We start from the raw sequence: 18,841 nt of genomic DNA on the forward strand, positions 1-18,841 counted from the left end.
GCCAGGGGAAACATCCTCCCTGCATCCAGTCTGTCTAGCCCTGTCAGAATTTTATACACTTCAGTGAGATCCCCTCTCATTCTCTTAAACTCTAGTGAATACAGGCCTAGTCGACCCAATCTCTCCTCCTCCGACAGTCCTGCCATCCCAGGAATCAGTCTGGTGAACCTTCGCTGCACTCCCTCTTTAATATGGGTGCAGTGTGTGAAGCAGTGTGATAGTATTTATATGTGCACCAGTCAGGGTTACCCACTTAAGGTTGTGAAGCAAGAGTTTAAGCTGCAGTGCACCAAATACTGACGGTCAACAACCAATGTCATAAGGCTGGAGGAAAAGCGAATTGGGTGTTGGGGTGTATAGCTCGGACAGTTCAATGTGAGCCTTCAAATATACTGTACTTACTTTGCACAAGGCTTTAGTACAATGCATCTAGAATGCTGTGCCCAGTTTTGATCCCCTCACATGCTGGGGGATAGCGAGGTCCTGGAGAAGGTCCAGTGGAGGGGCAGCAGAATGATAGCTAATCTTAGGTCTCTTGGTTATCAGACATCCGGAACTAGGGCTTTTTTCATTGGAGAAACGTTGACTTCAAGGGGCATGATTGATATTTTGTAAATGATGAAAGAGGTAGATTCTGCCAGGTGGTTAAGTTATATAAGCTAGATAGGGATGGGAGAATTGGAGGGGCATCAGCATAAAATCCGAAAAAATAAGAACTTGCATTTATATAGAGCCTTTAACGTAGAAAGACATCCTGAGGTGCTTCACAGAGGTGTAATCGAAAGTTGAACACAAAGCCAAAGAAGGAGATGTTAGCCAGAGGGACCAAAAAGCTTGATCAAAAAGGATGGTTTTTAATGAAGGTTGTAAAGGAGGAGAGGGAGGTTAAGATTCCAACAACTCCCAATGGGACTGGCTGGATGGACCATTTGGTCTTCCTTCTATACAACAGATGCAGAACAAGATCTCCCATAATTTTCCACACATTCCATGGTTTCTTGGAGCATAACCAAACATTCCAATGGCATGAAACCCTAGCTGCAAAGTGAGCGTCAGAAAATTTGTAGGTAAATAAAGCAAAAGCCTTTAAAATACATTTTATTTTGCACAATGTCACATTCTCCCAGTTTACTTTTTGTCTTTGAACCTCTCGCTCTCTTACTATTTATACTTGCTCTTATATTTCTTCGTATGTTAAAGTTTGATTTAGCAGTTTTGAAGAAGGGTCAAACCCGAAACGTCAACTCAAATTTCTCTCCACGGATGTTGCCTGACCTGCTGAGTTTTTTCCAGCATTTTCTGTTGTTATTTTGATTTAGCATCGCTGCTTCCTTGTGACCTGGTTGCCGTCCTGCACATCTGTCTTTCACCACTGAATCACCAATCAGGTTTGCTTACATCCCAGACACCGAATGGCCTACTCCTGCTCCTATCTTCTATGTTTCTACAGCAGGGACAGGGTACTGAATTTAGATGATCAGCCATGATCGCATTGAATGGCGGAGCAGGCTCGAGGGGCCAAATGGCCTACTCCTGCTCCTATCTTCTATGTCTTCTATGTTTCTATAGCCATGGTATTGAACACCCTATTTGCCTATCAGTGTGGAACAATGCAAAACTCAGCTGAAATCCTACTAAACGCTTTCAAGGAAAATGGAGTAAAATATGCAAGCCTCTATTTAAAGAGAACGCTGTAATGGTTACAATGTGACCCATTGAGGTGACTCGTGGAACCATTTGAATATATTTTGTCAGTTGTGTATTATGTTTTTGTTTCCAATCAATGCATGGTTGTCAGCTGACAAGAAGAGATGGCTTTACTGAGAAATAGTTCATTCAGTGTTCTACTAGTCAATAATGCATCTTTTATAATTAATTTTGATTTTATAAATAGGATCACTGCATGCGGTTATCACATTAATGAGGAATGATTATAGTAGCAACAACCATGGAATAAAAAGAGCTTCCGTAATGTCAAAACCATCTCCTGATTATAGCTTTAAAAAAATGAATTATCTTGGTGTTCAAATGTTTCCACGTTGTTCCACATAACTATTTAAAAAATATAAAACTGGCTTAGATGACTTCATTTTATCTCTATGATACGAGCATAGTTAAATACAGTACAGAGGCAAATATATACAGAACAGAGGGAATATAGAGAATACACATAAGAGCTGGGATTTTATGTTCAGATTCTATCTGATTTTGGGCAGATCTGGAGTTAGGCAGGGGCATAAAATTGGCTAGGGATACATTTCACTTGCTCCCTGCCAGCCACCATCACTTCTGGAACTTTCCACTGGACATGATGGTGGTCGGTTAATACATCCATCCAACTATGGTAGGAAATATTCAAATTGCATGGTAATGATGGAGTGACAACATGGCTTGGATTATCCTCTTTGGGGCAGAGATCTAGTGGGTCGGTACTTCCGCCTGCCCATCCATGTCCACCCCAGCCCAAACCCATTTTCCTGGATCAGAGCTCCACAATTAAGAGGGAGCCCACCAGTAGGGAGAGCTGAATCCCGGTGGTGCTGAAGCAGGGGTGCCACTGCAACATCAGAAGATACGGGAAGGGATCTTAAAAGGGAAGTAGTCCCCTGAAGATTGGAACGAAGACTCCCATTGAAGGTCTTGACCGAGACTGAGGCCTTCACCAGGTAAGTCACTGGAGCTGTCTGGAGAGAACGAAAGCTGCTAAAAGGCTCTCGCCCTCCATTTGGGTATTTATTGCCACCCTTCACATGGCAACCCCAGGAAATGTGGCAGAAAGCACAAAAGTCCACTGGGACCCCCCTGGGAGCATTATTAAATGGAGAGAAGAGAAGACATGCAACTTTGGCAATTCATTATATAATGGGGCAGAATTTGCGGTCGGTATGATGGCATACTCTGAGTACACTATCATACTGCCTTTGAAATTGACCGCAAGTTCGGAATTTCCGCATGTGCTTGCACACTTGATAAATCCAGAACTTGCGATTTGTCAAGTTCCAACTTGACAGACCATCTGCTGCGACTGACAAATTCTCATTGCTGGCACAGAGTTGGGCTAATTGCTCACCAACTGCCCAGCAATTATGCAGGAAAATTTTACGGCTGGTGCAAACAGGCGCAGGAGCCTGTTTGTACAGCGTAAGGGGCAGGGGGGATATGCAATATTAGGTGAAGCATCACAAAACGGCAGCTTGAATTATACACCAGTTATTTTTATAATGATACAAATGTAATTAAAAACTATCTTTAAAATAAATATCTATATCCACTGAACTAATATCTCCTCTTTCTAATTATTACAAGTGATCCCAACACAACTCACGTTGCCAAATAGGCAAAGGGTGAAAACAAACCACCAAAGCACTGACATCCTTTTCATTTCAGAGCAAGATTACAAGGATGTTTTTATTAGAAAAAGATGCCCTTGTGTAGTAGCTGCAAGGTATTTCACAAAACTGGTTCACTCACAGAAAAAAAAGGAAATGAAATGCCTAACGTTTTCAGTTAACTGTTTGAAATGCCAATGACATGGTTGACTATTCCCTGAGGCTTTCATGGTTTGGACCAATTTAACAAACTATTAATGAAATGTAATTTCCCTGCAGTGAAACTTTTGTACAAAGAAACCCAGACACAGGATATTTACATCGCCTTTGCTAACATTAAGCATTAAAAAATCATGAATGGGCATCAGAGATTTCTGTTTCCTAATTGGCGCACTGCCCCACGTGATCCCAGGTACGCTTACGCACAAGGATCTGTGGGCCAAGTTTTTGAAGGGGGCCTTGCACCAGGTAAGTGCAGATTTCTTTCGGAGGTCGGCAGCGTAGCTGAGGAGTAGGCCGCCGACTGCAACTTCAGGGCCAACGTAGGTTATATGATTGAATATTCTGAAATGTTCGAATAAGCATTTATAGAATGAAGATCACCATTTGTATAGCTTTAAAAAAAAAGTTTCAAAGAATTGCCATGAACTTCCTGTCTAGCCTGCTGATTTTATTTGATTGTATTTTTGTAAAAGGGTTCAATACTGATGATATCACTGAGGGACGATAGGAAGGAGTTACTGATCTTCAGTGTGTAATTGTTTAATAAGATACTGAAGGTGATGCGCACTTTATACAGAGATTTCATCAGAGCAGCATTCTTCTTGGTCTGATTCCTCAGAAATATAAAGATTCCTTACGTGCACTTCATCACATATCCCGTAAAACATATCCTCTTCTATCTGGCCCTCTTTTTTCTGACTCGCTCTGGATGCTGATTGTTCAAGTTTAAAAGGCAGTGGCATTTCAATGCTTGTGACATCCCTCTGCTCACTCTCACAGGTACTGGCAGCTAGCTGGTTACACGGGCTTGGGCTGTCGCAGGGCACGGAGTCAATTAAAGTGACGTTTTCACTCCTAGCTGGGTGGCTCTGGCCTTTGTTTCTGGAACAGGAGGGGAGGACGGACCTGTGTCTGAGAAGAGACAGGTTGTTTGAGGAAGATGGGCTGACTGCGGTGTTGAAGTCCTCCTGGAAGGTAGCAAGAGGAGCCCCACTGTACCCACCTGCCTTGCTGCAAATGGACAGAAAAAGAAAGTTAATGAGACAGAACATTGACTGTTGATTTTGTCAAATGCTATGTAGGGGCGCTGAAACCTCAATAGGAGTTGATTGTGTGTGTATGAAAGACACGAATATATGATTCCGGTCACAAGAGGGTATTAATGTTACAAATCCCACCCCTCCATTAAACTTATCATACAAGTAGATATAGGACAGTGTGAGTCAACCTCCATGAAAAATAAAGTACTCAAACTGCGGGCTCAACAAGGTCAATCAAGTTAAAATCGCGGGGATTGGCCGCATCTCGATGGAGGCGGGACTACAACCCCGAAAGTTGTAGTCCCGCCTCCAACCCGACTCCTGAATGAAAATCCAGCCCTATATTTAAAACAGGTACCTTAACAAACTTTGACAAAATTGTTCCTTTTAGGTAATATCAATGTGGTATATAAGATCCTCCAACCTGGAGTGATTAAGTCGTGGGAAGCCTGTGCATGCATAATCTTTATTTTTTGAAGGGGGTAACACATGTTTTTTTTCTGATCTTTCCACCTTCGACTGTCTACTTTATTTTCCTTACAGGTTCAATCTCAGCCAGCTAGGAGATCTAGTGAGAGGTTAAGGAAATAAAATGTAAAATACATTTAAAAAAAGGAAAGACGGCTCACATTCCACCAGAAAGGGTTATGTCATTGCAGCTGGAACAGGTCTCCCCATCACTCTCGGAGTCTTTGTGGACCAGAACCTCTGCCTTCAGGGAAGATTGACCTTCTGCATCCAGGTGTTCTGGCTGGAGTGAGGAGGGAGGAGAGTTCGCTCCAGGGGGATCTTCAACGCTGCTCACTTTTTGCTGGATCTGCCCATAAGTAGGAACATTTTTCTCATATGGTTCAGCTTCTCTACAGGAGGTATATGGACTCTGGGAGCTGAAAAAACAAAACAAGTTTTATTTAATAGGGATTCAGCAATGTATATCCAGTTCTAGTTACTAGACGCAAGGGTGATTTTTAAAACATGGAAGTAGTGTGGAAAGAGTCAAGACTGATCGCTAGGTGAGAGAACGGAGTTTTGACTATGAGGCAACAGGGTTTCTAAGGGGACCTCTTAGAAGTAAATCAAATGGTAAACAGTTAAAAAAAAAGGTAAATCCATGCATTACTGTAAATTAAATCACAATAGTAGAACAAGGGGCTACAAGTCAAAACTAGGGCAAGGCAAAATTAGAATTGATATCTGGAAGTTCTTCACACAAAAAGTAGCCAACATTAGAAATGGACAAGTGGGTAGAGTACAAGCAAAATTCTTGAATCATTTAAGAAAATGTGATAGAACTGTCAGTTTTTTCTGGAATGCTGAGCTGTAATTGACCCAACGGGCTTTCCTTATCCTTATCTATCTTTTAATCTTGTGTACCAGAGGACTCCCAAAGATTGGCTATTTACAGACCATCAGTACTCCAGGGACATTGATGCATGCCCACTACTAGAATACCAGAGATTTAAGCTAAATTTTCCAACCTCTCTGATGTCTAAGAACAGGGATCAAATGCTGACTCTCATTAGAGCCAGGAATTGGGCACAGACCAAGTCACTGGAACTTCAGATCAGACGCAGACCCTATCATTATGGCCAGCGCTTGTTCGCTACGCTATCATTGGTTCTGAGGTCCAGACACAACCTCTGTCACTACATCATATGCTTCAGTCATATTTTTTACCATCAACAAATCTCTTCAAATACAATTGAAGTTTTGTGTGATCCTTCCACTCAGTTCTGTCTGTGTGCTGCTGTGTTACATCATACCAATATGTTTGTGCTGCTATTTGAACTACCTTAATCTGAAAATCTATGTAGAGAATTTACTTGCCTAATCTCCACCTTTCTCATTCCACATTCCTGATATCTTTGAAGAGAAGAGTACAGCAAATCCTCCCCACTGAAGAATTTCAACATTCATCCATAACTCAGTTTTCAGGATAAAGTACCTTGTTTTGAGAGGAAGCTCACACTCTGACATGGAGGTTGGAATCTGATGTTTTTGTGGAAACAAGTGCTCGGTGTCTGACTTGATGGCTGGGACGAGTGTGATCTACAAAAGAAGGTTGTCTGTCAGAAAATCACATTTAAAAATATCCACTGTGAACTAAAACGGCATTTAAATCAGAAAACATTCACTTTTTAGTATAAAAAAGCAAAGTACTGCGGATGCTGAAATATTTTAGTATAAATTAGAAATAAAACCAGGCACACCAGTGACATTCAATTCTTAATCCGATCTCGGAGTTTACACAGCATAGTGCAAGAGTGGCCTGACCTGAACCCTTCAAATATCTTGTAATTCATTAGTGCTCGCTGACCTACACTGGCTCTCGGTTAAGCAGCGCCTCGATTTCAAAATTCTCATCCTTGTTTTCAAATCCCTCCATGGCCTCACCCCTCCCTATCTCTGTAATCTCCTCCAGCCCCACAACCTCCCGCGATATCTGCGCTCCTCTAATTCTGCCCTCTTGAGCATCCCTGATTATATTCGCTCAACCATTGGTGGCCGTGCCTTCTGTTGCCTAGGCCCTAAGCTCTGTAATTCCCTGCCTAAACTTCTCCGCCTCGCTACCTCTCTTTCCTCCTTTTAAGACGCTCCTTAAAACCTACCTCTTTGACCAAGCTTTTGGTCACCTGCCCTAATTTCTCCTTATGTGGCTCGGTGTCAAATTGTTTGTCTTACAATACTCCTGTGAAGCACCTTGGGACGTTTTACTATGTTAAAGGTGCTATATAAATACAAGTAGTTGTTGTTGTATGAGGCGGACAGCTGCTGTCCTGAGAGACAGCAATATCTTGCAGCTCCCAATCCTGGGTGGCTCGGTCCGCATCATCATCTTGACTATGATTTTCCTCCTCCTGTGCCACCTATCTCTGTGGTGGATCTGCAGGAAAGAATGGTGGAAGCCAAGAATTGGTGAGCATCACCCTCTTGGGATTAAGGAGACAGAGAAGTGGGTGGAAGGTTGTGGCTGTGTGGTGCTTCACTGGGATGCCAGGATCACAGCGCAGGTGCTCAGTCACTACCCTGGCAACAGCAAGGTGCTGCCAATCTCGCTATCTCCCACAGCAAGAGCTGAGTGCCTCCCCACAAGCCACAGGGCCTTCTCCTCGAAATGGGTGAGGTACTTATGGTTGAGGAAGCCCCCTTCGGTGGCCTGACTGTGGCGGGCATTGTGCACCAATTTGCCCTGCGAGTAAGGCTATCAGTTAAGGAGTGTGTACTAATTGGCATGAGAGCGATGCGGAGAGTATAAGGTTGTTTTAGGGTTGCACGTGTAATTGGTGCAAGGGAAGCTACTTGTAGGAAAATCCACATCGGAGCAATGGGAGTCTTTCAGAAAGGAAATTGAGAGAGTACAATGGCAACATCTTCCCGTAAAGGTCAAGGGTGGGACCAACAAGCCCAGGGAACCTTGGATGTCAAAGGATATACGAGAATGGATTAGGAAAAAAAGGGGGGCTTTTGGCAGATACAAAGGACTATATACAGAGGAAGCCCTAGAGGAGTATAAAAAGTGCAGGGGGATACTTAAAAAAGAAATTAGGAGAGCGAGGAGGGGCCATGAAATAACTCTGGCGAGCAAAATAAAGGAAAATCCTAAGGTGTTTTATAAGTATATTAAGGACAAGAGGATAACTAGGGAAAGAGTAGGGCCCATTAGGGACCAAAGTGGCAATCTGTGTGTGGAGCCAGAAGATGTAGGTGGGGTTTTAAATGAATTTTTTGCATCTGTGTTCACTATGGAGAAGGACAATGTAGACATAGAAATTGGGCAGGGGGACTGTGATATACTTGAACATATTAGCATCGAGAGGGAGGAGGTACTAGCGGTATTAGCAGGCTTAAAAGTGGATAAATCCCCAGGCCTGGACGAGATGTATCCCAGGCTGCTGTGTGAGGCAAAGGAGGAGATTGCAGGGGCTCTGACACAAATTTTCAAAACCTCTCTGGCCACAGGGGATGTGCCAGAGGACTGGAGAACAACTAACGTAGTACCATTATTCAAGAAGGGTAGTAGGGATAAACCAGGGAATTACAGGCCAGTGAGCCTAACATCAGTGGTTGGGAAATTATTGGAAAAAATTCTGAGGGACAGAATTAGTCTCCACTTGGAGAGGCAAGGATTAATCAGGGATAGTCAGCATGGCTTTGTCAAGGGAAGATCATGTCTGACCAATTTGATTGAATTTTTCGAGGGGGTGACTAGATGTGTGGATAAGGGTAGTGCAGTGGATGTGGTATACATGGATTTCAGTAAGGCTTTCGATAAAGTCCCGCACAGGAGACTGGTCAAGAAGGTAAGAGCCCATGGGATCCAGGGTGCCTTGGCACATTGGATCCAAAACTGGCTTAGTGGCAGAAGGCAGAGGGTGATGGTCGAAGGTTGTTTTGTGACTGGAAGCCTGTGTCCAGTGGGGTACCACAGGGATCGGTGCTGGGTCCCTTGCTGTTTGTGGTCTACATTAATGATTTGGATGTGAATGTAAAAGGTATGATCAGTAAGTTCGCAGATGACATGAAAATTGGTGGGGTGGTAAATAGCGAGGAGGGTAGCCTCAGTCTGCAGGACGATATAGATGGGTTGGTCAGATGGGCGGAACAGTGGCTAATGGAATTTAACTCTGAAAAGTGTGAGGTGATGCATTTTGGAGGGACTAACAAGGCAAGGGAATACACAATGAATGGTAAGACCCTAGGAAAGACAGAGGATCAGAGGGACCTTGGTGTGCATGTACATAGATCCCTGAAGGCAGAACAGGTGGATAAGGTGGTTAAAAAGGCATATGGGATACTTGCCTTCATTAGCCGAGGCATAGAATATAAGAGCAGGGAGGTTATGATGGTGCTGTACAAAACGCTGGTTAGGCCACAGCTGGAGTACTGTGTGCAGTTCTGGTCGCCACACTATAGGAAGGATGTGATTGCTTTGGAGAGGGTGCAGAGGAGATTCACCAGGATGTTACCTGGGCTGGAGCGCTTCAGCTATGACGAAAGACTGGACAGGCTGGGGTTGTTTTCCTTGGAGCAGAGAAGGCTGAGGGGGGACCTGATTGAGGTGTACAACATTATGAGGGGCATAGATAGGGTAGATAGAAAGGAACTTTTTCCCTTAGTGGAGGGGTCAATAACAAGGGGGCATAGATTCAAGGTAAGGGGCAGGAGGTTTAGAGGGGATTTGAGGAAGAACTTTTTCACCCAGAGGGTGGTTGGAATCTGGAACTCACTGCCTGAAAGGGTGGTAGAGGGTGGTAGAGGCAGGAACCCTCACAACATTCAAGAAGCATTTGGATGAGCACTTGAAATGCCATAGCATACAAGGCTACGGACCAAATGCTGGAAAATGGGATTAGATTAGACAGGGCTTGATGGCTGGCGCGGACGCGATGGGCCGAAGGGCCTCTTTCTGTACTGTATAACTCTATGGGGTAAAAATTCGGTGGGCTGCGCCACCAGTTAGCGCCTAAAGAGGGCACTCAGTGGCTTTAGCGCCACTGGCCACGCCTCCCGCGATATTTAGCTGGGGCGCTAATGGCGGCGTTAGCCTGTTGCGCTGCGCCGCCACCGATGACATAATCGGCGTGCGCAGCACCCCGCTACCGCCCCGATCTTGATATTCGGTAGCGCCCGCCTCTGTAGCACCGTTCGCAACTCGCGCCCGGTTCACAGGGCCTACCTGTAGCGGCAGTGGCGCAAATTAAGGTGGAGGTGCGGGGCGTCTGTTTTTTCGGCGGCCGCCTGCCAGCACCTCCGTCCCCGGCCTCCTGATCTCCCCCCGCGGCAGTGCCAGCTGTTTTCCGAGAGCCCGGCACTTCTCCTCGGTGCCGGACTCTTTTGCCGGCACTCGCGATCTCTGATCGCGCTGGTACAGGCCCCTCCCCCTTAAGAATGGGAGGAAGGCCTGCAGTACCGCAGCGCGCCATGCCACAGCGTGTGGCACTGCGGCACGTTGCGCTGCGATATTCAGTTTCAGCGCCCTAAGAGGGACGCGGAGCGCCTCGAGCCTTGCCCCGTGTCACTCTTGGGGCGTTCAAGCTGAATTTCCGGCGGTCGCAACTGCTCCGATCGCTGCACTAATTCCGGCGCCCAGGTGAGCTTGCCACCCCGTTTGCGGCTCCACCGAATTTCTCCCCCTATGACTCTATGGGGGAGAAATTGGGTATAGCCCCGTTTGGGGCGTTAGAATTGGCGCTGCGCAAATTTTATCGCCAGGCGCAACTTATCGCCACCTCGAGCGATATTGGGTTGCTGCGCCCCTCAAGGTGATTGCGGCGTTGATTCAGGCGCTGCACGGGAGTCTTAAGGCGCTAACCCGGCGGCGCTACTCAATATGTCGGCGGCCGGGCGCAGTGCAGGTGCTGTCAATAATCGATTACCCCGAGACATGCTGGCGCCGGCCAGCTCTTAAAGGGGCGGGTCAATTAGGAGCAGCAGCCACACTCTGCGCCTTGTAGGCCTCAAAATCGGCGCTGTGCTTTCTGTGGCGTTCCAAACTTTGAACATATGGAGAGGGTGAGGCAGAGAGCGGAGCGCTTTACTGATGGGGCATTGGATGCTTTGGTTGGCGAAGTGGAGCGCCGGCGAGCTGTGCTGTACCCCGACAATGGCAGGAGGCCTCATCAGAGCGAGTACCGCAGGGCTTGGAGGGAAGTTTGTCAAAGAGTCACCTCAACCAGCATGGTGCCCAGGACTCCTGTGCAATGCAGGAAGAAGTTCAACGACCTCACTCGGGTCGTTAGGGTGAGTGCCTTTTCGCAATCTTCTTCATCCCTCCATCTGCACCTGACATTAAGGCCAGAGGGTGCGCAAAGCCCCAATGGCCATCTGTCAGCCAGCACCCATGGCCCTTTCTGGAAACACACACGCACATTCAGCTCAATGCATAATGTAAGGGCTATTCTACCATGGGGGGCATGTGATGTCAGCTCAATGCATAATGGAAGGGCTATTCTACCATGGGGGGCATGTGATGTCAGCTCAATGCATAATGGAAGGGCTAATCTACCATGGGGGCATGTGATGTCAGCTCAATGCATAATGGAAGGGCTATTGTACCATGGGGGGCATGTGATGTCAGCTCAATGAATAATGGAAGGGCTATTGTACCATGGGGGGCATGTGATGTCAGCTCAATGAATAATGGAAGGGCTATTCTACCATGGGGGCATGTGATGTCAGCTCAGGCCAGCATGTTTCATCACTTCCCGTCCTTTCTCCTGCAGGCCAAGCTGGCCAGGAACCAGAGGGAGCAGCTTCGTACCGGAGGAGGCCCTCCTCAGCTGCAGACACTGACAGACCTGGAGGAACGAGTCCACCAGATTGTTGGAGGCCGGATGACTGGTCCTGTCACCACTGGAGCTGCCGACCCCATTGTGCACAGCGATGGTAAGGTCATCACCTTTTTGAACTCTCTCCTTCCACTTCTTCCCCCCACCAGCATGCTTTTTCACTCTGGACCCATGTCAGAGCATTGCAGCACTCATGCATCTCTTGCTGCCACCCTGTCCTTTCGCTAAAGCCACTCTTCAACCTCCCTGCTTTCAGATGCTGCATCACCAGCTCGGGAGCCGGGCCCTCAAGCTGCCACTGCCACTGACTCCGGAGGCGACGAGCAGGAGGAAGCTGGACCATCTCTGCCACCCTCAGGCGAGCCAGCCCCTCTACAGACTGGGGAGACTACTTCCCTGGAGGGGAGCGGGGGGGAATGCTCTGAGGAGGAAGCAGTTCCAGGAACCAGCGGGCTGCAGCAACGCAAGGGGGGTAGGGAAGCTCGGGGGCCGTCTCCCCGGAGGGCGAGTCAGGCCGCGAGTACTGCTGCACAGAGCGCAGAAGAGGTGCGTTCCCTCGCAGAAATGAGCGCCCAGGCTCGGCTCAGGCACACTGAGCTCATGGCTGCCGTGGCAAGGATGCCTGAATCCATCAAGACACTGGCAAGGAGTGTCCAAGACTTCGGGGCAGCACAGGCAAGGAGTGCGCAGGACTTCGGGGCAGCACAGGCAAGGAGTGCGCAGGACTTCGGGGCAGCACAGGCAAGGAGTGCGCAGGACTTTGGGGCAGCACTGGAAAGGACTGTCCAGGACTTCGGGGCAGCACTGGAAAGGACTGTCCAGGGCTTGACCGAAGCAATGGAAAGGACTGTCCAGGACTTCGGGGCAGCACTGGAAAGGACTGTCCACGGCTTCGGGGCATCACTGGAAAAGACTGTCCAGGGCTTGACTGAAGCAGTGGAAAGGACTGTCCCGGCCTTCAGCGAAGCACTGGAAAGGACTGTCCAGGGCTTCACCGAAGCACTGGCACCTGCCACGCAAGTGCTGAGTGCTGCCACGCAGTCACTCGCTGGTCTCATGCAGACGCATATTAAGGCCACGCGACCAATGACTGCTGCCACCCTCGCTGGATCAGGCGGGATTACCCGGGGCCCTTGCAGCACCACAGCAGTGCATCAATCTGTGGACCAGCCGATTGGTGCGCATGCTGCGGTGCTGCCCCGTCAGAGTGCCAGTGTGTCGGTCGACCAGGGAGCTGCTGTCCGCGCTCAGGATGTCAGCATTCCTGATGCCACCGCTGGCACGTCTCCACTGCAGCTGCCACCACCTGCAGGACAGACTGCTTCCACCCATGCAAAGTTGGAGCAGTCAGCATCCGGGCCCTCCAAGGCCAGAGGTCACCCAGGACGTCCCTTAGGGGCATCTGCGCTTTCAGACAGCCAGCAGGCCTTCCCCAGCCTTGATGCAGCCACTGGGGTCCCATTACGGAGGAGTTGCAGGGAGGGAAGGGGCCGATCTCGCAAGAGAAGTAGATCACCATCAAGGGGGAAAGAGTAGAAGGTGCTGCTGAGATGTCTTATTTGTAGAAATCAAGGCCGTGGATGCTGGTCTGAATGTTAGTAATGTTTTGGATAGTCTCCTGGGTATGCGAGGCACTTATGTGTTAGTGTGGCTTTCTGTTGCCATTGCTTTGTCATGTTGGAAGGAAGCACATTTAGCAAAATAAACAACTTTTTAAGTTTACATTGGCCATGTCTGATATTTACATTCACTGCCCTTCATAGGCTTTGGGTTATCCGGACGGTTCCATTCCTCCTCATCGAATGGCACCAAGCATTCCGTCAGAGGGGCCTAGAAGCGGCTTGTTATCAGCCTCTGACGGACGGCCCTTCCAGTTTGTACCTCCCTCCCGTCTTGGTCCTCCTCCTCCTCCTCCTCCTCCTCCGCTGGTGCTTCAATGGCTGGTGGCATTGGCTGGGTGCGTAGGATGGCGCGGTTATGCAGCATGCAACAGACTACGACGAAGTGGGAGACTCGCTCTGGTGAGTACTGCAAGGCGCCTCCGGAATGGTCCAGACAGCGGAACCGCTGCTTCAGCACACCGATTGTGTGCTCCACAATGTTCCTCGTCACCTGATGGCTCGCATTGAAGCGCTCTGCAGCCGGGGTGCTGGGTGAACGGAGCGACGTCATCAGCCATGGGCACACAGGATAGACCTTGTCACCGAGAAGCCAGCCTCCTGGGTGAGCCGGGGCCTCGAATAGGTCTGCAACTGAAGTCTGGCGCAGGATGAAGGCGTCGTGGCTGCTGCCAGGGAACTGAGCATTGACTGCGAGGATCAGCTGTCAGTGGTCACAGACCAGCTGAACATTCAAGGAATGGAACCCCTTGCGGTTGCGGAACTCCTCCGGATTCAAAACAGGTGCCCGCAAAGCCACGTGCGTGCAGTCAATAGCGCCCTGCACCATGGGGAAGTCCGCTATTGCTGCGAAGCCCTCTGCGCGTTCCCGCTGCTTCTCCAGTGTCACAGGGAAGGAGATGTACTGCCGCCTCCTTTTAAATAGGGCATCTGTTACTTGACGGATGCAGCAATGCACCGCAAACTGCGATATGTTAGCGATGTCCCCAGTTGCGGCCTGGAAGGAGCTGCTCGCATAGAAATTCAGGGCAACTGTCATCTTGACAGCCACCGACAGAGAGGTCCTGCACCTTATCTGAGGCTGCAGATCTGGCTGAAGCAGGTGGCACAGCTCAGTCACCACCTCCTTTCTGAAGCGCAGCCTTCTAAGACACTGCTCCTCTGACATGTTCAAGTAACAGAACTGCTGTCGGAAAACCCTGGCAGCGTAAGATCTGGTGTGGCGACGTCTGTTGGCCCTCCTCCGTCTGGCCATTCCTGCCCCTCTCTCCCTGCGTCTCTGTGCCCTTTCCAGATGGTTCAGCAGCAGGACGTTCCCCTCCAATGCAGCCCCCATAATAATAGCACACAAGAAATTGTAAACGTTGTAAATGCTCACCAGCTGCAAGGTGATGGTCAGAAGGCTGAAGTTCCTCTGGCCAGCGCTGGCTCACTGGTGCAATGGCTCTCAGAGTGCAGCTCAGCAACTCTGTGAAAGTCTCGAGGAAGTTGTGCTCCCAAAATGGCTGCCGCTTTTATACCAGTGTAGTCCCCTTTAAAGAGCGCCCCCCTAGCCCGAGAGCGACTGGGGAACGTTCCTGGTAAGCATTCCTTATTAGCATTTTGGTTTGGGAACCATGTGTCAATTGTGCCATTAGGCTGTTTTCTTGTTTGCGCTACATAATGAATTAAAGAAGTGTTAAATTAAGATATACTATTAACTTGTAGTCAACTGGTAGTTATGAAGAAAACTAATACTTTAACTGAAGTAATGATTAATTTATTGGCTTTACTTCACATTCCTTTTTGACGTGCTGAAGACCTGCAGCAGAACAATGGACATGGGCCAAGTTTAACAAGGACACCCCTGTTAAAGCCCTTCAGAATTGAACTGTAACCCACGGTGCATGTCAGCCCATGATGTAAATGGTCACACACTACTATCAGCAGACAATCGAGGGGAAAATATTGCATTTTGTTGAAGCACAAACTACATACAAAAGTTTGTAATACTATAAATGAGGGCAAAGATCAAAATTGTGTGAGTTGTTTATGCTAAAATTCTTCGACAGGACAAAATGACATGAGTGGTGGGGAGGGGGATGTTAAAGATGGTGCATGGTGAGTGATGTGCCTCAATAATTCCGAGACTCGATGTTAGTGAAACAAAACAAGGCTTTTATTAACTTAGAAAGTAACACGTAAGAGAGAGAGGTATCTTCCTTCTGGAGACTGAGGCCAGACTGAGCTAGCTTACAAAAGGGGCCAGGTATGGGCGGAGCCCTACACACAGCACATTCCAGCACATTCCAATAAACAATACAATGAGGACTGGGGGAAGGGAAATGACACTGAAACCGACCACAGTCACAGGCAGTGATGAATGGAATATTTCATCACATTCACCCCTTCTATAGATTTAGTCTGTTCGGGGGTTTGATAGTCCTCTGCGACCGACGTGGCTGTTGTGGTGCCGCGGGTGTCGGCTGGGTGTCCCCGGTAGTCCCCTGGGTCTCTGTCGGGGGTGCCGCCAGGGTTGTTGAAGGGGTAGTTGGTGGGGGTGCCGTTGGTCGATGTTCTTCCGGGGGTGATGAAAGAGTAGTGGGTGGGTAAGAGTTGCTGTGATCGTTGTTGCTGCTATTGCCGTGGTTGTTGTCGATGCCGGCTGGGGCGACGTCTTTTATGGACACGGTGTCCTCCCTTCCGTCGGCGTGCCGGACATATGCGTATTGGGGGTTGGCGTGGAGTAGGTGTACTGGCTCCACGAGAGGGTCCGTCTTGTGGCCCCTCACATGCCTTCGCACGAATACCGGACCTGGGGTGGAGAGCCATGACGGCATGGATACGCCTGAGGTGGATTTCCGGGGAAAGACAAACATTCGTTCATGAGGCGTGGCATTAGTGGCCGTACACAATAGAGACCGTATCGAATGGAGCACATCCGAGAGGACTTCCTGCCAGCGGGAGATAGGGAGGCCCTTGGTCCTTAGAGCTAGAGTGACTGCTTTCCATACTGTCCCGTTCCCTCGCTCCACTTGGCCGTTACCCCGGGGGTTGTAGCTGGTGGTACGGCTCGTGGCGATCCCCTTGGACAGCATGTACTGGCGTAGCTCTTCACTCATGAAGGACGCCCCCCTATCCGTATGGATGTAGCTCGGCATACCGAACAGGCAGAACAGGCTGTTGAGGCATTTAATGACCGTGGCGCTGGTCATGTCTGGGCAGGGGAAGGCGAATGGGAACCGGGAGTATTCGTCCACAATGTTCAGGAAGTAAACATTGCGGTCGACGGACGGGAGGGGGCCCTTGAAATCTAAGCTGAGCCGCTCAAAGGGCCGTGTAGCTTTGATTAAGTGGGCTCTATCTGGGCGGTAGAACCGAGGCTTGCACTCAGCGCAAGTGCGGCAGTTCCTGGTCAGAGACCGAACTTCCTCAATCGAGTAGGGTAAGTTACGGGACTTTATGAAGTGGAACAGCCACGTGACCCCTGGGTGGCAGAGGTCGTTGTGGAGGGTCTGTAGCCGATCCCCGGTGGCGCTGGCACACATCCCTCGTGAGAGGGCGTCAGGGGATTCGTTAAGGGCCCCTGGCCGGTAAATGATGTCGTACTCGAAGGTGGAGAGCTCGATCCGCCACCTAAGAATCTTATCATTTTTAATCTTCCCCCTCTGTTTATTATTGAACATAAACGCTACCGACCGCTGGTCGGTAAGTAGGGTGAAGCGTTTGCCGGCTAGGTAGTGGCGCCAGTGGCGCACTGCCTCCACGATGGCTTGGGCCTCCTTTTCCACGGAGGAGTGTCTGATCTCGGGCCCTTGGAGGGTCCTCGAGAAGAAAGCTACGGGCCGCCCCGCCTGGTTGAGGGTGGACGCCAAGGCGAAGTCAGACGCATCACTTTCCACTTGAAATGGAGTGTTCTCGTCCACTGCCTGTAGCGTGGCCTGCTCAATATCCTGCTTAATGCTTTTGAAGGCGGCGTGGGCCTCAGCAGAGAGCGGAAAAGAGGATGCTTTCAAGAGGGGGCGGGCTTTGTCGGAGTAGTTGGGGACCCATTGGGAATAATAAGAAAATAACCCCAGGCACCTTTTCAGGGCTTTGGGAGTGTTGGGCAGGGGCAGCTCCCGTAGGGGGCGCAATCGGTCGGGGGTCTGGTCCGATTTCCCCATTCTCCACCACGCTGCCTAGTATGCAGAGGCGCGTGGTGTTGAAAACGCACTTGTCCTCGTTGTAGGTGAGGTTGAGTTTTTGTGCGGTTTCCAGGAACCTCTCGAGGTTCGAGTCGTGATCCTGCTGATTGTGGCCGCAGATGGTGACGTTGTCGAGGTAGGGGAAGGTTGCCTGCAAGTGGTGGTCATCGACCATGCGGTCCATCTCCCTCTGGAAGACCGAGACCCCATTCGTCACCCCAAAGGGGACTCTGAGGAATTGGTAGAGGCGTTCGTTCGCCTCGAAGGCGGTGTACGGGCGGTCCTCTGGTCTGATAGGGAGCTGGTGGTACGCTGACTTGAGGTCGATGGTGGAGAACACCCGGTATTGGGCGATTTGGTTCACCATTTCTGATATGCGGGGTAGCGGGTAGGCGTCTAGTTGGGTGTACCTGTTGATCGTTTGACTATAGTCGATCACCATCCGTTTCTTCTCGCTACCCCTTACCACTACCACTTGGGCGCGCCACGGGCTGTTGCTGCGTTCAATAATGCGCTCTTTCAGGAGCCTGTCTACCTCGGTCGCGATAAACCGCCTGTCCTCCCAGCTGTACCTCCTGCTTTTGGTCGCTATTGGCCGGCAGTTAGGGGTAAGGTTTGCGAATAGCGAAGGCGGCTTTACCTTCAGGGTAGCCAGACCGCACACTGTGAGGGGCGGCTGGGACCCACCGTACTTGAGCGTGATGCTTTGGTGGTTGCACTGGAAATCCAGGCCCAAGATCACGCTCGCACATAGGTTCTTCATGATTAATACTTTAAAATTATCGTATACAGTTCCGTTAACGCCCAATTGTATCGTGCAGTAACCCAGAATGGTCGATGTCTGGGTTTTATCAGCCATAGAGATGGTACCCTGAGCAGGGACCACCTTTAGGGAGAGTTGTTGTGCCAGTTCAGGGTGGATAAAACTCTCCGTGCTTCCACTGTCAATTAAACATTTAACCCGGCACCCGTTTACCTCAATGTCCACCATTGATTTGGATAGCGGGTGCGGCCTGGTCTGGTCCACTGTGACCGATGCCACTGTAGGGCCCTGATCGATACAAGATGGCGTCCACGCTGTCTGCTCATAAGATGGCGGACCCCACGAGGTCGGGCAAGATGGCGTCCAAGATGGCCGCTCCCACGGCGCACACGCGGCGGTGGCGGGTTTTCCGG

The 18,841-nt window shown here is 49.4% G+C and overlaps 1 protein-coding gene across 1 annotated transcript in view; it reads right to left on the reverse strand.

Moving 5' to 3' along the window:
- Positions 1 to 851: 851 nt before the first annotated feature.
- Positions 852 to 18,841, reverse strand: part of bsnd (barttin CLCNK type accessory subunit beta) — a 28,815-nt gene continuing 10,825 nt past the window's right edge. Inside the window, exons 2-4 of the mRNA XM_085983156.1 lie at positions 6,537 to 6,640; positions 5,221 to 5,478; positions 852 to 4,562 (exon numbers count right to left, since the gene is read on the reverse strand). Coding sequence (XP_085839282.1) covers positions 4,121 to 4,562; positions 5,221 to 5,478; positions 6,537 to 6,640 — 804 coding nt within the window. The 3' untranslated portion in view covers positions 852 to 4,120. The remainder of the gene's footprint in view (positions 4,563 to 5,220; positions 5,479 to 6,536; positions 6,641 to 18,841) is intronic.

This window comes from Somniosus microcephalus, chromosome 3 (assembly GCF_052327205.1).
Source record: "Somniosus microcephalus isolate GS21.2 chromosome 3, FLI_Smic_1.0, whole genome shotgun sequence".
In the NCBI taxonomy this organism is placed as follows: Eukaryota; Metazoa; Chordata; class Chondrichthyes; order Squaliformes; family Somniosidae; genus Somniosus; species Somniosus microcephalus.